Source organism: Podarcis liolepis, assembly GCF_965112155.1.
Source record: "Podarcis liolepis genome assembly, chromosome: 3".
Lineage (NCBI taxonomy): Eukaryota > Metazoa > Chordata > Lepidosauria > Squamata > Lacertidae > Podarcis > Podarcis liolepis.
Window position 1 is genome coordinate 98,505,336 of NC_139557.1, and position 24,357 is coordinate 98,529,692.

General features: G+C 46.9%; 2 protein-coding genes across 3 annotated transcripts in view; one reads left to right on the plus strand and one right to left on the minus strand.

Annotated features, from left to right (window-relative positions):
- Window positions 1–24,357, plus strand: part of PACC1 (proton activated chloride channel 1) — a 71,192-nt gene that overhangs the window by 38,843 nt on the left and 7,992 nt on the right. Inside the window, exons 2-7 of one of the 2 annotated variants that reach the window (XM_083494732.1) lie at window positions 3,321–3,408; window positions 8,768–8,834; window positions 18,195–18,294; window positions 18,981–19,184; window positions 21,073–21,227; window positions 22,330–22,472. In XM_083494732.1, the coding sequence (XP_083350858.1) occupies window positions 18,228–18,294; window positions 18,981–19,184; window positions 21,073–21,227; window positions 22,330–22,472 (569 nt within the window). In that variant the 5' untranslated portion in view covers window positions 3,321–3,408; window positions 8,768–8,834; window positions 18,195–18,227. Of the gene's footprint in view, window positions 1–3,320; window positions 3,409–8,767; window positions 8,835–11,518; window positions 11,808–18,194; window positions 18,295–18,980; window positions 19,185–21,072; window positions 21,228–22,329; window positions 22,473–24,357 lie in introns of those variants that run through there. The other variant, XM_083494731.1, reaches the window with a different exon arrangement.
- NENF (neudesin neurotrophic factor) lies at window positions 4,673–10,373 on the minus strand. Its single transcript, XM_083494915.1, has 4 exons — window positions 9,980–10,373; window positions 8,966–9,026; window positions 6,407–6,510; window positions 4,673–6,139 (listed from the first exon to the last, which is right to left on the minus strand). Exons 1-4 carry the CDS (start codon window positions 10,139–10,141, stop codon window positions 5,963–5,965), a joined length of 504 nt encoding a protein of 167 aa, XP_083351041.1. The 5' UTR covers window positions 10,142–10,373; the 3' UTR covers window positions 4,673–5,962.

Here is a 24,357-nt window from a genome sequence, read left to right on the forward strand (position 1 = left end):
CGGTAAGCAGTCCCCTTTTTCTGCTATTTTGCAGAGGTAAAAATGACAGGATTAGCAGGGACCCCAGAAACCTAAGTCGTCTAACCCCAATTTCATTACATACACACTGCCATCGAAAGAGGGAGGACCGCACAAAACCATCACATACGGAGCAATTTGCAGCAGTTGTGCCAGTCTAGTTTGAAAAGAAGTTTGCAATTCTGGAAGGAACATAAAGAAAATGCACTGATATCAGCACAACAAGGAACACAACTGAAATGAAAAGTGGCAATAGTGTGCATTTAAATATAAGGCTTTGCATTGCCCAGAAACCAAATATGATTTTGAATTCCTCTTCCTCTTTCTCCTCCTCTTTCTCCATCATATCTCCTCTTGACATGTTCCAATACAAGGCTGGCTGGCATGATTCAGCACAATGTGATGGATCATTTGACTCTGTGGGGAACAACATGCGGTAATGAAGGAATGTTTTATTTCCTCATTTTCTTTTTATCTAGAAAGCCTCTTACGTAACTTCATCCTGGGTGAAACGTGCCCAGGAGACGCACAGAGGCCCTTTCCCTTTGTTTATGGGGCTGCCTCAATCGGGCCAAAATGGAGCCTTGTCTCACTGTGGTCTAAGACAGTCGGAAGCCTGGTATAGTGACGTCTGTCATCAGGTTGCTTTAAGGCAGGGATGGGGAACTGTGGCCCAAAAGTTGTTGGACTCTCAGCTCCCAACAGCCCCAGCGGACATAGCCAGCAGTCAGGGATGATGGGAGTTGTAGTCCAACATCTGGAGGACCAGCGAGAAGAGGGACTACACCTTTGTCATACAATTCCCATTCAAGTGAGCTGCTTTTCAGTCCTGGTTGGTGCAATCCTATCCCCAACAAGGGGCCGCATCTTTTGGAAGGTAACCGAAGGCCTGTAGTTCAGTGGGAGAACACATACATTCATGCAGAAGACCTCAGGCTTGTGCCCCAGCATCTCTAGGTACAGTCAGAAATGCCCCCTATCTGAAATCCTGAAATCAGTTGCTGGCAGTCAAAATACAGGCGTCCCTGCTCTTACAAGCATAAGACTCACATGGGACCCTGTATATGTGCAGCGCCAGCAAATAATTAAATAAAACAAATTTTTTTAAAAGGCAAGGAAAGGGCCAAAATGACCCCCAAAAAAGAGCAGGAAAATTGCAAAAATTGTGGAAAGAGAGCAGGAAAATGGCTAACAATCCCAGGAGCTTTTGCTTCGAGGCCTGTGGAGAGTTGGAGTTTGAGAAAGGAGGTTTTCAGGCAGTGATTGTGGTGGAGCTTGGCAGATTTTTGTGGATTTGGTTTCCAGAAGTTTAGAGGGAGTTCACAAGCTTTTTAGATGGTGTTCCCAACTATACGTGAGTTCACGTATATGTGCAGTATCCGGGAACATACCCCTGCATAAGTGGGGAGATGACTGCAGTGTAGACCAGGAGTTGTCAACCTGGTTCCTACTGCCACCTAGTGGGCGTTTCGGGATTCTAGGTGGGCGGTAGGGGGTTCTACGGCACAAGCGGAAGCACTGGTGGGCAGTAAGGAAATTTTACCATCAAGAAAGATGCATTAGTGGGCGGTAGGTATAAAAAGGTTGACTACCCCTGGTGTAGACAATACAGTGGTACCTCGGGTTACAGACGCTTCAGGTTACAGACTCCGCTAACCCAGAAATAGTACTTTGGGTTAAGAACTTTGCTTCGAGCTACGGACAGAAATCGCACGGCAGCAGTGGGAGGCCCCATTAGCTAAAGTGGTGCTTCAGGTTAAGAACAGTTTCAGGTTAAGAACAGACCTCCGGAACGAATTAAGTTCTTAACCTGAGGTACCACTGTAGAGCGGAATGAGAATCATAGTCTGATTGGGCATCTTCCTGTGCTCCTAACCCATTTAACTCAAGTTCACCTGTCCTTTCTTGATACATTTATCTGTCACACAAATACCACCCCCTTCCTTAGAAGAGTTCAAAGCAGCTCCTGCTGCCTTCTCAGTCAGTCTCCCCATGAGGCAACTCATGGGCCCAGACCTGCTTAGCACCAGCTGCAAAACCGAGTAAAGCATGTACAGACTGTCTTCTGGCCCAATGCAATTATCACCCTGCAGACATGGGCCCATGTAGGTGTAACAGTGAAATGGCATAGGGAGGTACAGTGGAATATCAGCTCTCCCATCTACTGGGCTTCTGAAATCTCAGGAAATGATGTGTTACAGCAAACCAAATCACATCTCTTTTGGTACATTTGCTTTGAGGCTTTGCATACACCCGAGAAATATCTATTTAAATTAATGGGTTTTCATATTTTATACTTGTCACGGGCATGTGTTGAAACTTGCACCTCTCCATACTACCAAGTGCCACAATGCCCACTTTTGCCAACCCTGGGTGGCTGTCCGCTTATTGTTTGAACCACACTGCCCTCTGGTGGCAAAAACATGCATTCACATAGCTGCCAGCAAAAGATGAGGATAGTTGAGATAACCTTCTTCAAGCAGAACTTACCTTCTTTGTTACCCTGCTTAAAACATCTGCACCAACATATCTTCCTGTAACACTGATGTTACACCTGCATTTTGTGACATGGTCCTTCTGATGCAGAGACTGGTACCCAACATACAAAAGGCTTCCTGGGCCATAAATATGTATTTTTAGGTGGCAGGCAAAACACTTTCCTCTATAACCAGGCCTTTGACCTTTAACTATCTGTGGCCTTTTAGAAATGGTTGGGATGTTTTTAATGCAGTTCTCTTTCCTCTGGCGAGAGCCAGCGTGGTGTAGTGGTTAAGAGCGGTAGTCTCGTAATCTGGGGAACCGGGTTCGCGTCTCCGCTCCTCCACATGCAGCTGCTGGGTGACCTTGGGCCAGTCACACTTCTTTGAAGTCTCTCAGCCCCACTCACCTCACAGAGTGTTTGTTGTGGGGGAGGAAGGGAAAGGAGAATGTTAGCCACTTTGAGACTTCTTCGGGTAGTGATAAAGCAGGATATCAAATCCAAACTCTTCTTCTTCTTCTAATGTATCTATGTAAGGTTTACTGTCTGGTTGTTAAGTCCCTTTGGGTTGCCCAGGGCAAGATAATAATAATAAAACAATAATAGGATTACTCCTTAAGGCAACAGTGTTTTTACCTATGAATGAAACTCAGAGAGGAGCATATAAACCTGAACATCTGTTACTGAATATAAATTCCACCACAGATTTTTTCACTAGAGAGCACACACCTGAATCAACATCTTGCAATGCACTGACAGCCCTTGGGGTTTGGGAGGGGGGTCATTGCACTGTTAAACGCCTTCCCTTCATGTTCTTGTCCAGGACGCACTAGTTTTCAGCTCTAGAGGATGCGGAAGGCCTTTTCTTTGCATGAGAAGCACAGCCTTAAATGAAACAACAGGATTTCCAGGTTGGTTGGAATGGGTTGTAGACAAATGGGAACCCTTTGCATCTGTGGCCACCAAAATGAATCTTCGTACTTGTCCTATGGAATGTCCCATCAATAGGTTATTCTCGGCACAGCCTTTGTGTTTTGCTTCTGCACCACTACAATACCCATTCGTTTTGTACCTTTGTGAGGACACAGATTATGACAAAGATGTCCCAAAGCTTTCTGTGTGGACATGGATTCAGGTGTGCACACCCAGAGGCTCTTAGTTTCACTGTCCTTTCTAATAATAAATTGCTTTTATTGATTGCTTGTCTAAATCCAGTTTTTCATTATTATTGTAAACTAATATTTAATGGGTGGTTTGTTTTTGCTCATAAGCTGCTTTGAGTAGTTATTGGTAAAAGAACAGATATTTAAATTTAGAGAAATGTGGGAATGGGTTATAAGGAACTATTTCTCAGATTTGCCAAGGCCTAGCTGCTCATAACACTTCCACAGCTATTATTCTTAGAAATGGGAGCGAAGTGCACTGTTTTCTGTACTGTCTCCCGTTTCTGCAAACCACAAACTGAAAGGGCTTCTGCCGAGTTTCGCTTCCACAATATGACGACAGAACCCTGGAAGAAAATTTCTTCTGCTGACGGATGCTGACCACAATTGAGGTTACGTTCTCTCCCGCTCCTAATTAATGTGACTGGCGCTTGTCCAATTGCAACCACATGGAGATTTCTGGACGCCAGGTTGACAACTGGAGAAAGCAAAATGTCACTTAGAGAAGGATCTGAGTTGCTGCTTTTCTTGAAGCTTGAATTAGTTTTATTCTGGGTGGTTTTATCTGATATTTTAATGTGTTGTAAACCACTTTGAGATTTTGCCTTTAAAATATAAAGCGGTATAGAAATGAAATTAATAATGATGTTTCATTGCAAAAAGAAAAAAGTGCCTAGACATTCCGTTGTGACATCCACAACCTAGGATTAAATTTCCATTTGGCAATAGCTTATATATTTGAGTTTCTAACACGCAGCCTGTCCAGGTATAAAACAGATTCCTATGGCCAAAGTGGTACCTGAGCGCAGGGACTTCCTGAATCAAAACCCAGTTTTAATGCAGGAAGTTGCCTTATAGTGAGTCAGACCATTGGCTTCAACTAGCTCAGTAATGTCTGCAGTGATTGGAAGAGACGCTCCAGGGTTTCAGGCAGGGATCTCTTCCAGCCCTAACCAAAATAAATTAGGGACTGAACTTTGAACCTTCTGCATGCAAGACAACTAGTTCTCAATTATTTTCATTTATTTATTAGTGTGTATGGCACACAACCTCCCCTGAGAGGGATGTGTAATCGTCTGCTCTTTGAAATCAAACACTGGGGAGCTTAATGCAACAGAACAAATTACCTTTGAAGAATCCAGAGTGGCTGCTCAGTGTCATCTTGCTAATTCAGCCTCTCAGGTAAATCAACATAACACGACACAATCTCCTTAGGCTACTGCAGCTCTGTGGTTAGCATCAATTTGTCTGGCATAAGCATGCATGTTCTCCGGGAGCTATGCAAATTAAAGCCCAAGAGATTTCCTAATAGGACTCTGACAGATGGATAAGGGCATGTCTTTCCCTGGTAGAAACTGGAGATGATGTAAATTAGGTTAACTAGGAGGGGAGGGGAACAAAAAACCACAACGCAACCCTCTCTCCAGAGGACTGAAGTAAATAAAATATGACCAAGCCGCAGTGAGACAGTTAAAAATAATAATACAGGGGACCCAATTTATATCTAAGATGACAAAACACAGATGCAGTTAATCTCAGGATAAAGAAACTGGAAATATTGAAGTCATTACGAAACAACCATAACAAAGTACGCAGTGCAAGGTTCATATCTGCAGGCATGTTCTGTGTCCTGTCCACAACCCAAGAAAATCTGGAGCCCACCCAGAAAGCTTTGACTATTATGCAGTTTAGGAAGGCAGTAAATAAATAAAATGAATATAAAACGAGAGAGGGAGGGCATGAGCAGCCTTGGTTTACTGCAAAGTTTGTAGAAAGAAAAGAACCACAAACACAGCCCACTGAGATGGAGCATGCTCAGCGGGCGCAGAATAATTTACTGTTGTCCGGGGGGAGAGAACAGAACAGTGGGTGGGTGGAATGGAATGGAATACTTCAAGCTGGCATGGCTGGCTGGCACCCTGAACCAGTAACGCTCCACGCTGCAGCCTTTTGTTGCAAGCACCGCCCTTCTCATAAAGACTCGTATTTAGTTAGCCAAGTGACAGGTAGATAGAAAGGCATGGAAAATTTCACTGGGGAGGAGAGAATTGGACTAAAATAAATTCCACATTTACTATGATGTTACTGGCTCATCAGCTGCAGAGCCAAGATAGCATAGTAAGCGTCTGGTACCTAGTTTTACCCTTAAAGATGTAAAAAAATACATCCTGTCACAGGCATGCTACGCCACTCGGTTTTCCGAGGGTTCGTCCTGCTATCAGCCACATATCCTGCGTTTGTCTATTTTCTGTTGTAATGCAGGACAGTACCCGCGGCTTCTTAGAACCGCAACGCCACTGGGTCAAAACTCATCCTTAATGGTGAAGTGTGGCTGATCTTCGGGTTTGAAGTTTGGATTAGGGCTGCCATCTTCATTGAGAATTCTTTGGGCAGTATAGCCGACAATGGGATATTTGGCTTTGTAGACATTTTGGAAGGTTTCCTCCAGAGACTGCAGCTCCTCTTCTGTAAGGCCCACCTAAATGAAATATGAAAATGAGTTAAGGTCTGTGCAAGGGGAGGGAGGGAAGAGAGAGCAAATATATTCACTGTGCTGTATATGACTATTCAAAAGGGAGAGGAAGCTATGCAGAGATCGCTTCCACCCACCAGACGTCTTGATCCTGCATGTGCCGGAGGCAACAGCTAGCTGCCAACAACAATTTAGGCCCAGATGCAAGTAAAGTGACGTGCAGGACTGTGGCCTCAGCGCATGCCACAAAGAACACATCTCTCTTTTTCTTACTGTATCATGCGTGAGATCCACCGGATCAAGCGACATCTTTGCAATCCCTCGTGTGGAATCTTTGCCAGCTAGCGCATTGTACGGTGCTCCTTTCGCATAAAACTCTGTCCAAGGAAGAGAAAATAAAGTTTCAATGAAATTAAGCTAAAATTCATTACCCTTAAAAAAAACCAAACCTCTCATGGTACTTCTAATATTTAATGATGTCCGTGGTATTTCAGAAAAAATGCTATTTTTTTTTTTAGAACAAGGAACAAGTTAGAAAACCGTGAGGGTAGAAAAATCCCACAAACATCTGATGGCTCAAGAGCTGAGTGCATCAAATATCTGGTCTCTGGACAACATTTGGAGGTTTGTCTGTTTTATCTTCCTTGTACAATGCCAGAACCTTAAAAAAATTAGATTCCAACGCAACAGAACTTTAGCTTCCATTGTACAAGATGAGAAAGACATCCACTTAATGCACTTATCGGCCTTCCTGGCCATGAAAGTGACAAGTTAATTATATTACTAACACAGCACTAATGGAATACCTGCACATGATCTGAGGGCATCCAGTATTTTAAATAATGAGGCTCAGTGCACAGAAGATGACGGCAGGTGGCAACCAACTAATCACCTAGGAGCAGTGGCGTAGTGTGGGGGTGCCAGGGGTGCTGGCCGCACCGGGTGCAACATCTGGGGGGGGCCGTCGTGCCCTCGGCCCGCCCCTATTGTCAGAGCGGCCGGCCAGCCTCTGCCTGCTCCTACCTTGCCCACCCGAGGACTGCGGCAGCGCCCGCCCCCATGGCCACCTACCCCCGCCTCACCCATTGGCTTGCCTCCCTCGGCCCCACCTCTCTCCGATGGCCGCGGGGGTGTCTTGCTCGGCGCAGCGCCTTTTTTCAGGAGGTAGGGAGGCTGGACGGGGAGGTGGGGTCGGAAGCGGGCAGAGAAGGAGGGGAGCTCGTAGCCAAAAGGGCTGCACCGGCCGGCAAAGGGCCGGGGAAAGTTTGGAGAGGAGAAACGCACCGTCATTATTTCCCAGTGGAAGCGGCAGGATTAGGGATGGCGAAGCGTAATTACGCACGAATTTCGCTGGGTGAGAGCTTCGGGGATCGATCGGAGGAAATGGGAATGAATTGGAATATGAGAAAGAGAGAGAGAGAGGGACCATCATTCATAGGCATAGATTTGTAGGGTTAGAGGGCGCAAATCCACGGGTTAGGGGGCGCAAATTACTTGCCTTGCCCCGGGTTAGGGGGCGCAAATTACTTGCCTTGCCCCGGGTGCTGACAACCCACGCTACGCCGCTGCCTAGGAGGCAGCCAAGTGGATTTAAATGGTGATGTGCTGAAAGGGGGCGATGCACGTTTTTGGGTGAGGTAACCAGGCCCAGCGTTGGCATCCAGCATGGTTGGGCAAATGTCAGGGCCTACAAACTCCAGCAGGTGTCAACAAGGCTGCTCCAGCATCCTTTGTGTGCGTGTGTTGGCTTACTTTTTCTTTATTTTTAAGGCCCAGCACTTAAAGAAGCACCTTAATTTTCCCCGATGCCTCCTTTGTTTCCCTCAAACACAGCAACCTTAAGTCAGACCCGAGAGGCATTGTGAGTAAATGAAGTCAGCGGCAACTGCAGCCACCCGGTTTGGCCCTTCTCTGATTAGCACCAGGCTGTAAACAAATTTTTTATAAATAAAGTCCATTGCTACAGCTCGCTGCCTGGCTAATGTGTGAGAAGAAATAGCCAGCACCATGAAAGAACTCAGGTGAAAGGGGCAGAGCTGTGCAGATGGTTGCTGAGAAGATACAGTCATTTCAGTGTGACTGAAATGAGCCAGTGTGGTATAGTGGTTAAGAGTAGTAGTCTCATAATCTGGGGAACCGGGTTCGATTCCCTGCTCCTCCACATGCAGCTGCTGGGTGACCTTGGACTAGTCACACTTATCTGAAGTCTCTCAGCCCCACTCACCTCACAGAGTGTTGTGGGGGAGGAAGGGAAAGGAGAATGTTAGCCGCTTTGAGACTCCTTCGGGTAGTGATAAAGCGGGATATCAAATCCAAACTCCTCTCCTTCTTCTTCATTTGTATGCCGCTTTTCCACCAAAAAAACCACGCTCAAAGCAGTTTACAGGAACTGGAGGCCTTGAGGGGGGGGGGGGGAACATGCCTTCCTTCCTGAGGCAAGTTTAGCCACAGACAGCAAAGCTAGGAACATTACTAGGCCTGGTCAGGTAAGAAGGAATTCAGAGTTGTGAGGAATCCTTTGGGCACTTTTTGATGGAGAGGAAATAACTTTGGAGCCGCGAGAGGGAAGGTACTGGAAGAGATTTCAATTGTGATTATATATTACTAATCCTCTGTTCTCCTCTCCCTTTCAAGAATATCCCAGGACAACGCTAGCTGGGGCTGATGGGAGCTGTGGTCCTGAACATCTGGCGGACAGCAGGTTAGGAAATATGGAGCTTTCTTAAGAATGCCCTATAGTAGCTGAGGCTGCAGAGCTGAGATTTCTGCCTCTGAAACAGAGCCAGAGATGGGAAGGGAGGGAGGAAGCCTCTTGTTAGAAAGTTAACTCACCTTTTCCAGAGGTGACATCAAACACCACGCCCTTCACAGCTATGTAAATAGGCAGATCCTCCTGAAAAGACATTTCCCCCCCCAAAAGACTCATTTTTAAGATATATATCTTTAAAAATCATCCAATATAATTTTGTAAGCTTCTTTTCCCCAGACAATCCAAAAATGGCACAAATCAAGTTAAGAGAGAGAGACTTGTCTGACAAAACAAGTTAAAATCACTAAAGGAGTGTGGGAGTTTTAGGATAAAGCATCTACAGAGCACAAGTTTGGGGGAAGACTGGCAGCTTTGCTTCCGGTTACTAAACCTGGAAGGAGTCAGGCTTGTCTCCTTTAGGGAGGGCAGAAATCTGCAGGTGGGCTGTATGGGGATGGCTATGAACTTGCAGCTCACACACTGTGAGAGAGAAGAAAGGAAGAAATGTCAATTCCTTACGGCATGCTTACTTGGGAGAAGGAGGAAACAAATCCTGCTGAGACTTTGACCCAAGCACTATAAGTGTCATAGCTGTCAACGTTTCCCTTTTTTTAAAAGGGAAATTCCCTTATTCCGAATAGGATTCCTCGCAAGAAAAGGGAAAAGTTGACAGCTATGGTAAGTGTGCCCCTGAGCAGCCTGCTTCTGTGGGGGCTTGTTTACTCAGAAAACCCACCGCGTTCATTCAATGAGTTCGCACTCGACGCCCTTCCATTCATAGCAACGGGAACCAAACGCGAGGCAAAACGACACCCGTCGCTGTTTTGAGTTCTAATCCGGATCCTACCAAGAGGTGCAAAACTCTTCCGTCTATACTCTTGCGCCCACATTTTAGCCTGCCGCTAGCAGCGTCTGCAAACCAAACAACCCAAGGCAAACCCGATCTCGGCTGGCTTCCCGCGCCGGATCGCTCAAAGCCAGCGAAATCCGCCCTTGCGCCCTAAATCCTCGGCCAGCAGCCGCTCCTCGCAGCCTCAGCCTGGCCCGCCGCCTTCTCCCGGGAAAGCGCCCTCCCGGCCTCCCTTCGCCCGCCGTACCTGCTGCCCGCCGTATCTCGCCAGCTCGGACTCGGTGAAGAGGCGCACGGGTCTCTGGCGGGGCGCGGGCTTGAAGCGCAGCTCCTGCTCGGCCCGCCCCTCGCGGAAGCCCAGGAGGGCCGAGGCGAGCAGGACCAGCGCCGCCGCGAAGCCGCCGGCCATGGCGCTCCTCCTGCGCCGGATGGCGGCCAAGACTTCGAGGGGCGGGGGAAAGGAGCCGCAGGGATCGGGTTTCTCGAAAGCAAACTTCTCCCGCTTGCTTTTCTCCACGCCTTCCTTTCCGCGATGCGACTAGACTGCCTGCGCGTCAGACATCCAAAGCATGCACGCTCCCCCCCCCCGCGAAGACTCCTGGGAACTGTAGTTTATATTCCGTACAAAGCTACAGTTCCTAGCACCCTGAAACAGAAATACGCTTTAGATGCATGCCCTTCACGAGCCTTTAACACCACCCCTACGTTTTAAAATGAAACCTTGCACTACAGAAGACATGCGTGTAACTTTGCTTTTCAGTGCTGCAAACATGACAGTGGAAAGGCACGTTACCTCCTGTGTGAGCGCAAGATATTTATAAGGACATGTGCTTAAATGCATTCATTAAAAAAAAAAAATCTGCCCAATTAATCAAGGGAAACTATTTAAACATTTGCATGTTTTATACTGTAGTTGTTTATCCAACCCATCAACCGACACTGCATTCCTATGCAGGCGAGGGCGCCATAATCCTGGGAATTGTAGTTTGTATGGATGCTGAGAGTTGTTAGGAAACCCCCTATACCCCTCACAGAACTACAATTCCTAGAGCTCTCTGAGGAGATAGATTGATGGTTAAACTACGGAGAACTGTAGTTTTGCAAGAACAAAGGAGTCTCTTAGCTCAGTCAGTAGAGCACGGCTCTTCATTTCAGTGTCCTGGGTTCAAGTCCCACGCTGATTCATGCACTGCAGGGAGTTGAACTAGGTGACCCCCGTGGTTCACCACCCAACCCTACAATTCTATGAACCTAGCCTCTTTCAGCACCCTTACAAACTAGAGTGTCCAGAATACCTCGGGGGAAGCCACGGCTGTTAGAAGTGGTATTATGCCGTTTTAAATGTCTTAACGCAGGAAACAGCCCTACTAGAAAAATTAACCAATAAACCGAACCTGACACGGGGACATATAGAAGAAGATGCCTTCACCCCGGTATGGCTCCCCTTTATCACATACACATATCACATACAACAAGACACTGACAATAATCTACAAACAGCATACAAATCAATATGGCTAACCTGATCCAAAACACCCACCCACCCCACTGACACTTGAAAACAAAGACCACCATAGCCAACTACAAATGAATAACCACCACCCCTAGGCTAACCCCAACCTCTCACCACCAAAGGAACACAAGCGAACAGCAAAGAACCTGCACAAGCAACGCTGGCACCAAACCCTTGCTCGGCACATTTCGAACCCGGCGCTTCCCCAGAAGCCCCGAGTCCAGCCCAATGCTTCCAGGCCACAAACTACATTTCCCATCATCCCCTTCTCTACAACCCCCCCTCGGTGTAAGCAACAAGCCGTGCAGACCCAAGGTACGGGGTGCACGCAAGTAAGTTTCTGGAGGAAACGGTGGGGTCTCGCGCGCTTGCGCTGTGCGCCTCCCGGCCGGAGAATGTGTGTCCCGTTACGCCCGATGCTCTTTGATCCACTTGTCGCTTCCGCAGCTGCCTCGCCAGATCCCGGCTTCTTTTACAGCTGCCTGTTGATCGAGTCTCTCCGCTGCCTTTTCTCTTCGCTGGTGCCATGAATAGACAAGAGACTTCGTCGTCTTACCAAGAGGTATTGGGGTCGGGGGTCGGAGCAGTGGCGGCGATCTTGCTCCGAATTCGTCTTCGCGAAGCGCGATAGACGCGCCGCTTTCTTTTCTTGGCCGATCTGAGCGTTGCGCGCTCCGGAAAGAGCCTTTGCAGTTTCTGCTGCTGTGGCAAACAAACAGGAAAACTTGCAGCCCGGGTATGGGCAGACTTAACACAGCCGGATCCGATGCATGCTTACCGCTGCGTACAGAGGCAACTGCACCATACCGAGTCAGACCGTTGCCCCATCTACCTCAGTATAGCCTACACTGACTGGCAGCAGCTCTGGGCAGGAGTAGCACTCAGCTCTGCACCCGGAGATGCCGGGGTTTGAACCTGAGCCCTTCTGCGTGTAAGGCGGGCGCTTTACCATTGTAGTAGAGCTTGCCACTCCGCTTGCAATAGGGCTGCAAAACTACTACAGGCTGCCATCCTCTGTGCATGCATTCAGTACTGTATAATGTATTTCATGGAGCACAGAAGGGTTTACTTCTCTGTGCATGGGATTGCTCTGTGCAAGCAGCAGTTTATAGATGAAAACTGCTGTTGGTTCCCTGAAGTCAGGAGTAAAACTAATTGAACTCAGTGAGACTTGCTTCTGAGTTAAAGCATGCACAATCTTGCACTTGCATTAAGCTCAGTGAGACTAGCCTCCTGTTCTGAGTAGGAAACAAGCACGCGATTCTGCACAAAACCCAGGCACAAGTTTCTTGTTTGCCAGCGAAGGCACTGCAGGAAAAGCGTTTTCTTTGCTGTGCACAATATTACCTCATCTCCCCCCCCCCCTGCCCACAGCACTTTGCTGACTTTTTCTAGTCCAGATGGCAAGAATCAGAAGTGGGAGCTCTGCTTAAAATTGCAGGACTCTAGCTGATTCTCCTGTCACTGGCAATTGATTCATAATGACGGTAATAATAGTATAATAATCCTCCTGATGAGCTGAGTGCTATCCTAGAAGGCAGTTGGTAATAATGAGCTCTTAATTGTTGTTGTAAGTGATCTTATTATATGCTCACATGTAATGCCTGCTGAGTTCAGTGGGGCTTAATAATATTTTTTTATTATTTTTAGTAGTGTTGACAGACTCTTGCCTTAATTCTCTTCCCAGTTTGCAACCTAGCAGGGTCTCTACATCAACTCCAGCCTTTATTCTTTTATTTAAATGTATAACCGCCCTCCGTTAATTCTGATTCTCAGAATTCTGTTTAATGCCACAGAGAAAGGTAGCCGGACCACCAAGTTAAGTCCATTTTGTAGTGTCAACAATGGCCTGTTTTTATTCCCCTGATCAAACTTCTCTCTCTCTCTCCCTAACAAAAGGATATCCTGCAGACTCTCTCACAAGTTCTGCCCTTGAATCATTTAATCATTTTTCTTTTCTTCTGGAGCCCATATCTCTTGTGTTCATGCAGTTAATCTGGCAGGAAAGGGAGGGGATGGCTGTTGGTGTAAACAAACCCTCCCAGATCTCACTTTTTAAAAAGCATTTAAAGCAAATCCAGAAAATTGGTTATCTATTTGAATGTGCTCTGGTATGGTGCCATCAAACTGGTCTTAGCCATGCAGTGAAACTCCCCCCCCCCCCACTGTTTTGCTGCCAGGCCTTGAAGGTTTCGCCTGCTTTGCATATCAATGTACCAGCTGGTGCAACTGTAACTCTGGGCTCATGGCAGTTGCCTTTACTTCTCCTTCAAAACTGCAGATGTTGAGAGAGCTCAGCTCATTCAAACGCAATTATAGCATGCCTTTCTTGGGGGGGGCATTAGCAGGAGAGCTGTGATGCAGCCCATAATAATAATACTTTTAACAATAATAGTACCATTCCCAGGTTCTCTCTCAAATTCACAGATTCCACAGGGGTTGTCATAGTGAAATCAAGTGAAGATGGATGCTTCAAGACAGGAGCTTGATGTTATACAAATAGTCATAATTTAACAGATTCTTCCCAGAAATCCAGTGAAATTGGGGGGGGGGCAGGAATGTGGACTGGCATTTTGATGTGTGGATTGGGGGGGCACAATAAACACCCACCTAGAAGCATTTACTGTGACAGAAGTTTATATGGGCTAAGTCAGGGGTCAGCAGACTTTTTCAGCAGGGGGCCGGTCCACTGTCCCTCAGATCTTGTGGGGGCCTGGACTATATTTTGAAAAATAATAATGAACAAATTCCTTTGCCCCACAAATAACCCAGAGATGCATTTTAAATAAAAGGACACATTCTACTCATGTAAAAACACACTGATTCCCAGACTATCCGCGAGCCAGATTGAGAAGGCGATAGAGCTGGATCCAGCCCCCGGGCCTTAGTTTGCCTACCCATGGGCTAAGTAATGCCAGAGATAAAATGTGTTGCTTTTTAAGATGATACAAGACTCCTGAGCGACCTGAGGTCCTCCAAGATGACTGGCCACAGCCAGTATAGCCAATGATCAGGTATGATCGCAGATGTCGTCCCATGACATATTGAGGGCCACTGGTTTCTGCCCTTGCGTTAGGTAGTACAGATGAATAACAATAATATCCTTTATAAACGGGGACTGCAGCAAAATGTTATAACATGGGAATGCTTCTGTCCAGGATGCCAGCCAGCCAGGCTTTGTGGCCTGGGATTCTGATGAGAATCCCGAGGGCCAAGTAGAGAGGTTTAGGGGCCACTTTTGGCTCCTAGGCCCGAGGCTCCCTGCCATTCTAATATATTCTCAACATGCTCCTCTGTTTTGGAAACTACAGGTTTTATTCATTTTTTCAAAATATTTTGGAACCTCCTTACAATCACATGTTCAGCTGCTTTTGTGATTTTAAACCTTCTGGGTTAAGTGACCTCAAGTGTTAGTGTGGTTGCCATTTTGCTCTTTAAATGGACTTCGAAAGAAATGAAATAAAAAACCACCAAAAGTTCCCTGAAGGAGGTTAATATGTGTTGAAGAACTAACTAATGTATAAAAGATTTCCCTCCTTCCCTAAGCATTCTGTTCGGTCTTTGGCCTCTTCTGGGAATTTTAATTTGTTAAGGGTGACGACTGATGAGAGTTGGCAGGAGACACCTATTCCCCACTCAGAGCTATAATTCTCAGGGGGTGGGGGGGTTAACCATCAATGCTTCCCAGTGAACTCTCGATATTGCAGCTCCACACCCTTAACAGACAAAACAGACCCCTAACAGACATGCTAGTGGTGGGCAAAACTGGAACAACAGATATGACTCATCTTTGTACAGTAGGCTACATTTCAGCTGCGCCAAAGCGCTCCAGGAGGGCGTGGAGCAGGACTCTTGAGCTGGTATGTCTTGAGGAGAAGGGCTTCAGGCTAAGGAGAGTCCCAAGCGCCACACGGAAAGACCCAAAGTTCTCCAGTTCTAATGTACGTGCATGTGTGAATCATCCGTTCCTTGGGATTTTAGACTTAGCCCCATTGAAGCCAATGTGAGTAAACCGCTTAAGTGGCTTGTAGATCATAGCTTCCCTGCTGTCGCCGCCTTGTCTGACATCTGAGTAAATACTGAAATAGGACACACCTGAAAGCCACCTGATCACTGTAGCTCACCTGCTCCTAACAGTGTGCCAAGGCGTCTGTGCCAGGGTGATCTGTATTCATTGTGGACTGCAGCCATGCACTCATGTACACACGTAACAGCCGAGATGCCTGTTGCATGCATTGTCTTCTCAAGGGTGTGGAAAGCATGAGAGACTTACAGTGCTATGTCTTTACTAATGGGACCTGCAACAAAGTGTTGCAGCGTGGAGAGCTTCTAGTTAGGGCTTTAGTCAGCTAAGCATTCCATTCCTCCTCTTCTGTTTTCCATTCAATCCCCACCAGTTAGCATTCTGCGGCCACTGAGCATGCTCAGTTCTCATTGGGCTACTTTTGGCTTGGCTCCTTTATTCCCCAACTTTCTTGTTTGTACTTCTGCAAACCTTTGGGGTTTTCCCAAGACAGCTGATAACTTCACTGTTGCTTGCTTTAGTTTTGAGTGCCGTTTATCCGCTTGCAGGGGTGTTGAAGTCTTGTAATAATAGCCTTATCTGTTTAAAGAATACAGTAGATGTAGCCAGCACGGTGCCTGTGTAGCTCAGTTGGTTAGAGCGTGTTGCTGATAACACCAAGGTTGCAGGCAGCTGCATATTCCTGCAATGTGGGGGGGGGGGGTTGGACTAGATGATGCTCAGGTTCCCTTCCAACTCTACAATTCTATTGTTATGTGGTGTCCCCAAGATGCTGCTGGCCTACAACTCCTGCTGTTTCCTGACCATTGGCCATGTTGGCTGGGGATGATGGGAGCTGACCCACTCTGTGGGTTTCCCCCTTTGAGAGAGGCAGATCTTGACAGGGGCTTCTGAAAAGCCTTGACCCCACCTCTAACTGGACGAACGAACCTTTCTCAGGTTGAGGGTTTGGTTGGTGCCCAGTTATATTTCTGGGGCTGTGGTAGTCAACTGAACTGAACTGAACTGAGAGCCAGCGTGGTGTAGTGGTTAAGAGCGGTGGACTCATAATCTGGTGTACCGGGTTCGCGTCTCCGCTCCTCCACCTGCAGCTGCTGGGTGACCTTGGGCTAGTCACGCTTCTCTGAAGTCTCTCAGCCCCACTTAGCTCACAGAGTGTTTATTGTGGGGGAGGAAGGGAAAGGAGATTGTTAGCCACTTTGAGACTGCTTAAGGGGAGTGAAAGGCAGGATATCAAGTCCAAACTCCTCCTCCTCCTCCTCCTCCTCCTCTTCTATGTTTTCATTTGCAAAAACAATGACTTAAATAAATAAATAAAAACAACAACCAATTTTGTTTGGGAAAGGGAAGAAGTGGAACGCGCCAGCTGCGATCTGCAAGGTTGCTTCAGAACGCCAGGAGACAAAAAGAAAATTGTAGATAGAGGGAAGGAACAAAAGGAAGCAGAATCCTTTGTGCTTTGCCTTCAGTTATTTTCCTTTCAGTTATGGGATTAGATGCTGCGCAGGGATCACATCTATCGGATGTGACAAGCCTGTGACATTGACAAAAATGTCCTGGCAGTTTGGGCCTTGCGCTTTGAGTGATGGCTTAAGAAAGCATCTGGTCTGTTTTTCTGCTTTGAAAGGTGTTCAGTTGCCTGTTGTTCTGGTCTGCTGAGCCAAAGGATAACGTAGCAGTGGCCTGAGGATTAGGTTGCTGTTCCTTTTGGTGGCGATGGAAGGAAAGGTGTTCGTGCTGCATTCACACACATGCTGGAAGCAGTCAGATTCCTCCTTACATGCCTGGGAAATCCCTCCGCCAGCAATTTCGGGATTTGCATACAGAGGGATAAATCCAGTCTTTTTGGTCTTGAATGCAAGATAGAAGGTGCATTAGAATGGAGAGTCTGGGAGAGGTGTAGATGCTCCATTGAAGACTTTGCAGCCCAAACTGGAGAAGTAACCAATGCCGTTTTAAAATTTATCAGAAACTTCCTACTCCATTTTCTCATTTTCTTCTGCAACATTGAGCACCAGAAATTGGCTTTTTTAAAAAACACGACATCACCGCTTCTCAGCTTTATATAGCAGCCTCTAGATCCAGCATTAGAAGCCACAGGTTGGATCTGCAAGAAATGTTCTGGTTTGTCCTCTTCACCAGGAGTGCTCTTGTTCAGGGTTCTAGGCAGTCATTTGAGAGAGCAGCTTCCCGTCAACGCAGACAGCACTGAGCTATATGCACTAATGGTCTGACTCGATGTCAGGCAGTTTCCTATGTTCCTTCCGCTCTTTTACAGGCACATGCACAAACACATGGTTTGCCAGAAGTGTTCCCCCGCCCCTGTACTCAGTATTCTATGACTACTAAACATGTTCAGTACTCATTAAGCTATTGGTCTTTTGCCTCCACCTTTTCGTTTTAATTTGTACCTCTGAAAATTCAGGGGGTTCCCCTACCATTGCTGAGAGCTCCCTCTCGGTTTCTCAGTGGCTCCATTTTGGCTCAATTTCTTTTCTCATTCACCGCCTTAGGTTACTATTGGAGGGAGTGCTCATTCATGCTTCCCAGCCCATTAGCAGCCATGAGCATTCATGGAGAGGCAATTTAGAGCCAGGTTGGCAAACCTCTTCCTGGCTGGCAGTACCAATAATGATTCCCCTGACCCCTGGTGGGCCAAATTTCACAGGTGGGCAGGGCTGTGTGATTAACACTGTGCAGAGCAGATGCAGCAGGGAGGCTGTAGCATGAGCGAGTGTAGCCCACTGAGTGTGCAGCTTGTGGTTTAATTTCACCTGCAGGAAGAACAGCTTCTTTGCGATGTCCTGGGTCAGATCCTCAGATACATCTTCAGGGTAGAACTTGGCATGGAATTTGAGCCCCTGCAGAAGCTCAGGGCTGTACTCACTACACAGATCTGATTGTTTCCATATTTTATATTTGCAGCTGAGTGAAGATGTGGAGCACACAGATGCAAACATGGAACCTGCAGAGGAACAAGTAGACAAAGAGGATCTCGATGATGCCAGCTCAACTATCCTTCCAAGTGAGATCTACTGATCCTGTGTAGCTGGATATTACATGTGCTTGCATGAGAATCTTGGGGTCCCAACGCGTATTGTTTTCTGTTGACAAGAGATATTGCAGCGATGCATGTTGCAGGGTAGGGGCATTTCCTGCAACTGGTGCAGGAAACCTCTCTTGAAGGGAGTCCTCTGTGATAGAACATGTGCTGAGAGCAGCAGTGCCTGGTACAGTTGTACCTTGGAAGTCTAACGCCTTGCAAGTCAAATGTTTTGGCTTTGGCTTCCAAATGCTGCAAACCTGGAAGTGAGTGTTCCGTTTTGCAAACGTTCTTTTGGAACCTGAACGTCTTCTGCAGCTTCCAATTGGCTGCAGGAGCTTCCTGCAGCCAATTGGAAGCCGCTCCTTGGTTTCCAAACGTTTTGGAAGTCAAATGGACTTCTGGATTCTGGTCAACTTCCGCAGTATGACTGTATTATGAAAAAGTGAAGCACCTCCATAAGGCAGCCAACACTTGCCTTTGTCAAGCAGCCATCATTGCCTGCATTGGCCAACCATCGCTTGCCACCAGCAGGACCCTCTGCAGCCTCCTCTCCCTACATGGGGAGAAATCAGTCTTCGGTTCTTTCCTCCTTAACATGGGGCATATTTAGATTCTGACACCATATGTTCCATATGTTAAAAGTCTCAGATGAATGTTTTCTCCAGTCCTAGACAGCAACAGCCCTTCAGTGCGTTTCAGCAAGTCCTGCCTGAAAAACGTCTTCTCGGTCATTCTCCTCTTCATATACCTGCTGCTCATGGCTGTCGCTGTCTTCCTGGTCTACCAAACCATTGCCGACTTCAGGGATAAACTCAAGCACCCCGTGATGTCGGTCTCTTACAAGGAGGTGCCCTCTTACGACGCACCTGGTAAGATTGGAAACTGAATGATGAGTTTTCCGGGGGAATCAGGCAGGGTTTGAAGTTGCATTTCAGGCTTCCACAAATCTGCAGCTGGCTGCCCTTTTGCTTACCAGCTCTCAGGCTTGCGCATTGTTGGGTTGTGGGGCCTAGGCTGCCTTTGTAGATGTTTAAGCCTTATGCGGTTAAACCAGCAGAAGCTGCTTCTGAGGAACACAAGGAACCCTCATTTTGTGGCTCTGCAGATGTTGGAGGTTGCAGGTGCCACTTGTTGAAGCCACAACAATAAGCTGGGTTTTACCTATTCTGTGAAAACATTCCCTTTTATTCAGAGCTCTTAAGTGTTGCACGAGATTCAGGACTACCTTAGAAACAGCAGCCCCATGCAGGGTTCCCCACTTCTTGCCCTGTTAATATTTAGTAGGAGATTAGAAGCTGTTTTTTCACCGAGTTACAATCTTGGTCCATCTAGCTCACTAAGGTCTACTCTTGCCAGCAGTGGCTGTCCATGGTTTGAGTCAGCAGTTCATTTCCAGCACAGCTTTCCCCATGGCCTGACATCATGGCACTGTGTGCTGTCCTTGCCATCATTGGCTGCTTCTTGTGAGGATGGGAGTGTCCAAGGAGGATCAGACGCATGGTAGATTGCAATTAGCATGGCAGAGAAGAGGAAGAACTGGGTGTGGGAGCTGTGGCTTTGGGTAGCCATGGACAGACTTCCCCTCTATGAATTTGGGTGGCAAATGTTTCTTGTAATGCTTTATTCTCCTAAGCATCTTAGAAGAATCCTGCTGGATCAGGGTGAAGGTTTGCGGAGGGAGGCTCTTAAGTTGGTTAGTGCTAATGGTTCACAAATCACTGAGGGGAAGAGTGGGTCCATATGTTTTAAGAGAAGCGATTTCAAGACTGACAGGCCTTCCACTGAGCTTCCTGTTCCAGGCAGTTTGAGACCTGTTTTGGCCTTTAGCTAAGGCCATCAGGCAACCAGTCACTTATCAACTTCGGGAGTTTGGGGTTGAACTAAATTGTCTAAATTCATATCAGTGCTGCCTCGATTGTCCTGGTGGATGATGTGTATCAGGAGAAAGACTGTGGGAACTGGCATATTGATTTCAGTGGCTTTTGATCCCCTTGGCCGCAATGTCTCTCTGAGTTGCCTGCATGGAATAGGAATGTGTGTGGAAGAAACTGTTTTATGGCATTTCCTTTCTCACCTGTCGGGTTCCAGAAGGTGGTGCTGTGGCATCCTTTTCTCAGCAGCCAACAAAATCAGGGGGGTTGCTTGTGGAAGCTATTGATGCCCACAAGTTCACTCTGGATGTTTGGGGTCTTTTTCTCCCTCTGTAAAAGCCAGTCCCCTTTCCCCCAACAAGCTCTAACATGACCAAGTAATGGAACGTAAGTTGCGGCTATGCAGACTTCAGTCTTAGGGAATGGTGCCGTCAGCCATCTTCTCCTACCCCAGGAGACCTTTGGGAATGACACCAAGTCACAACACAATGTTGTTGCCATGGGGCATTCTGTTGCACAAATGCTGTTGAGGGTGCTGAGTCCTGTAGAAGGAGGGGAAGAATCTCAGCCTAGATTTAATTGTCTTTCAACTGTCGGCGGACTCTGGATGCTGGGGAGAGATTTTTCTCATCCCTATTATCCTCTGTCTGAAGAAGCTAGGGATTGAACTTTGTCTGCATGCAAACTTCGGACTTTCTGCCAATGCGCTATAAGGCTGCTCCCAAAATTTGTGACTTTTGTGGTCGGTCCGGTTTAAGATTCTACGCATCCTGACTCTCGCACCACATTCTGTGTGATGTGTAAGCAATGCTGTATCTGTGATAGTTTTGCAGCAGTCCGTGGCTGATCCCGTTCATTAGAAATGTAACATTGCTCTTCCAAACAGGTATTGCCCTCTACCCAGGCAAGGCTGAGCTGCTGACCTGCAAGCATCACTTACACAATTACATCCCACCTCTGGTAAACCCTGGCCAGCCAGGAGAAATTGAATGCACTACTCAGAGAATCAACTACACAGATCCTTTTGCTAATGGAACAAAGGTAATCATTCAGAGGAAGGACTCAAGTCAGTTGGGAAACCCTTGAGTGGTTGCAATCCCACCATCAGACAACGTCACTTATCTTGGAGTGCCACTGCGTAACAGAGCGGGGAAACTGACTGGCTCCAATTTATGCTTTAGCTGAGATTCCTGTGTTGCAGTTGGTTGGACTAGATGACCGTAGTCATAGACCCAACTCTATGATTCTGTTTGAGACAACTGTCGCCATAGCTGCTGCTAGAGAAGGGATGGGGACCATCTGTGGTCCTCCAGATGTCATTGGGCCCTAACTCCCATCATCCCTGGCCATTGGTCTTGCTGGCTGGGGCTGATGGGAGTTGTAGTTCGCAGAGTTGGAGGGAGCTTTGTAGGCCACCTGTTCCAAACTCCTCCTTGATGCAGGCAGTCCAGAGCTATGGCATCCCCAGCAGACGGCTGTGTCCAGTCTCTGCTTGAAGACCTAAGCAAGTGCCTCTTAATTATAGAGGAGCCCTTCCTGATGTTGGGGCAGGTCTTGGGAGCGACTTCTTTATGCATGATATTTAACAGAAAACGATAGCACATGTATTTGAAGTGATCCACTGCAGGGATCCTTCACTTTGTAACTTAAGGGTTAGTTCTGTTGCCATCTAGTCAAGAGGCAGCGGGGTCATGGTGGAGGTGTTGATGTTTCATTTAGGTTTTGTTTTGAGGTATTTTTTATTATGATTTGAGTTTCCACTGCATTTTAATGTTTTTCTGTCGTATTTTAATCTTGTTTTTTAAGCTGTATTTCAATCAATTGTTTTTATATTTGGTGTTAGCCGCCCTGAGCGCAGTCTTGGCTGGGGAGGGCGGGGTATAAATATTATTATTATTATTATTATTATTATTATTATTATTATTATTATTATTAATCCTGTAGCTAACATAGAAAAGTGAGGTTGGAGGATGGAGTGGCTTACTCGGTGCCCTCCAGAAGATGGGACTCCAACTCCCATCAGCCCTGAAAATATCCTGATCAATCCAGAGATACTCATATTGACACAGGATGCAAAGGTTCCCTTTTGTTCATCTTACTCCTCTTCCCACATGTCTCCTCTGACTGATCTTTCTGCTCGTAGAAATTTGCGGTGATTGTCGAAGGACCTCGTGATGTGAAGCAGCAGGAACTGGTGTTCATGCAGTTCTACCTCAATGAAACGGACCAGGATTTCAGCGCAATAGACTACCTTCTCTTTTCTTCATTCCAGGATTTCCTCGAGAGGTACAGCTGCTCTCCTCATAATTTCTGTTGAGTAAAGAGCAGCATGGTTTGAGTGTTGGACTAAGGCATCCCAGGTTCAGATCCCCATTTGCCCGTGAAGTTCACCGGGTGACATTAGGCCAATTTCTGCCTCTCAGCCTCACCTACCTCACGTGAGTGGAGAAAAGCAGAGAGAAATATGCGTGAGCCCATGTTCCCTCTCAGTGGTTCTTCCCATCCACTGCTTGCTTTGGAAGGAACTATGGGAGCTGGCTTCACACACAGTCATGGGATGAATTTCAGGGGGTCCCCTGTGGTACCTAAAGACCACCGACCCCCTACATTTCCTGAAAGAAGGGAAGAAACCAATGGGCAACTTTACAGAATAGATTAAAAACAAGAGCTAGGATTTATTGAGTAAAAGGGAGAGGGAAGGAAACAAAAGGAACAACTCTGGTGGGTATACAGTGTACAGGTAAGTCTTTAAGCAACCAAGTAGGAAGAGAATGGAGTCCAGTAATTAAGACTTAAGTGATCCACAAGTGAGCAATCAGTTTCTTCCATTTGCCTCATGAATACCAGAGGCTCTCTGCTTCTGAAGACTGCTGTCCATGCAGATGGAAGGCAATGAACGGGATGGAGCACGCATGCTTGTCCCTGCTGACCCGTCCTCATGTCTGTACAGGGCCTAAGTCAGGCATGGCCATACTTGACCCTCCAGCTGTTTTGGGATTACAATTCCCATCATCCCTGACAACTGGTCCTGTTACCTAGGGATGATGGAAGTTGTAGTCCCAGAACAGCTGGAGGGCCAAGTTTGGGGATGCCTGGCTGAAGTCAAGCAGGATTTGTCCTCTGTGCTGGGTTGCATGCAAAGATAAATTCATGCCTCTAGGCAACGGAGTAGCATGCGATCCATTTACACAGGCCTTAAACTAGACTCTGAGAGTCTCTCTCTGAGGCCCTGCATCTAAGTGAATTCTGTGTAATTGCCTGCTTAGAAGTGTTCCATGTAAATTAAGCTTAGCGTGAATCATACTTGAGAATCCAGCACTTCCTCTTTTGGGTTCCCCACACAGCGTATTTGGCTGCCTTGGTAACCCACAATTAGCCGGAGAATGTGGAGGCTTCAGAAACTGTAGTGGGTAAGATTGAATAATTAGGAGGCCCAGCCGAGCCTGGTAATGGAGCAAAAGAAGCTCTGCAAGACAGTCGAGGGGAAGCATTTATATTTCCATCGGAAGCCTCCTTGAGTCAATAACTTCCATGGAAACTTAAGTGGGAGAGGAAAGGAACCATCTAGCAGCGATATTAATAAAAGCCCTTTCCTGGCTGTGATTCTTTATTTCTGCTTAGTGCCAATCCCCACACCCTAAAGCACAAACCTTTTTCTGTTGTCTGCAAGGCTTTAAAAGCCTCTCCTCAAGGGAAAAAATTAAAATCCACATTAGGGCCATACACCTCCATCTTGAGTGAGTCTCATGACAGAGTGAGGGACAAGGCTGAAGACATTCAGAGGGGAGTGGGGGTAGCGGCAGGATTGAAAAGGAAGGAAAAATGAATGATTTTGGCCCAGAACAGGCATTCATCTCTATTAACAATGCATTAAGTCTCCAAGGAATACACACAATTTTCATTGGACCTTTAGTGCTAGATTCAGCTAGCCGCTTCCCTTCTGGCTCTAATTTTCTGGTCTTTCTTCTGCCTTTTGGGAGGCCGCTGAATATTGACTCCCAACACTCTCAAGCCATAAGGACTAGAAAGGTGCTTTACTCTTAAATGAAGGTGGAGATTCCTCAGGATGCTGAATTCTCCTGGATTCACAACTTGTGGGCTTTGCAAGTATGTGTCCCCTCCCTTGCATCATTAGCCTGCTGCTTATGCCAGCTTGAAGCAGAAATAGTTT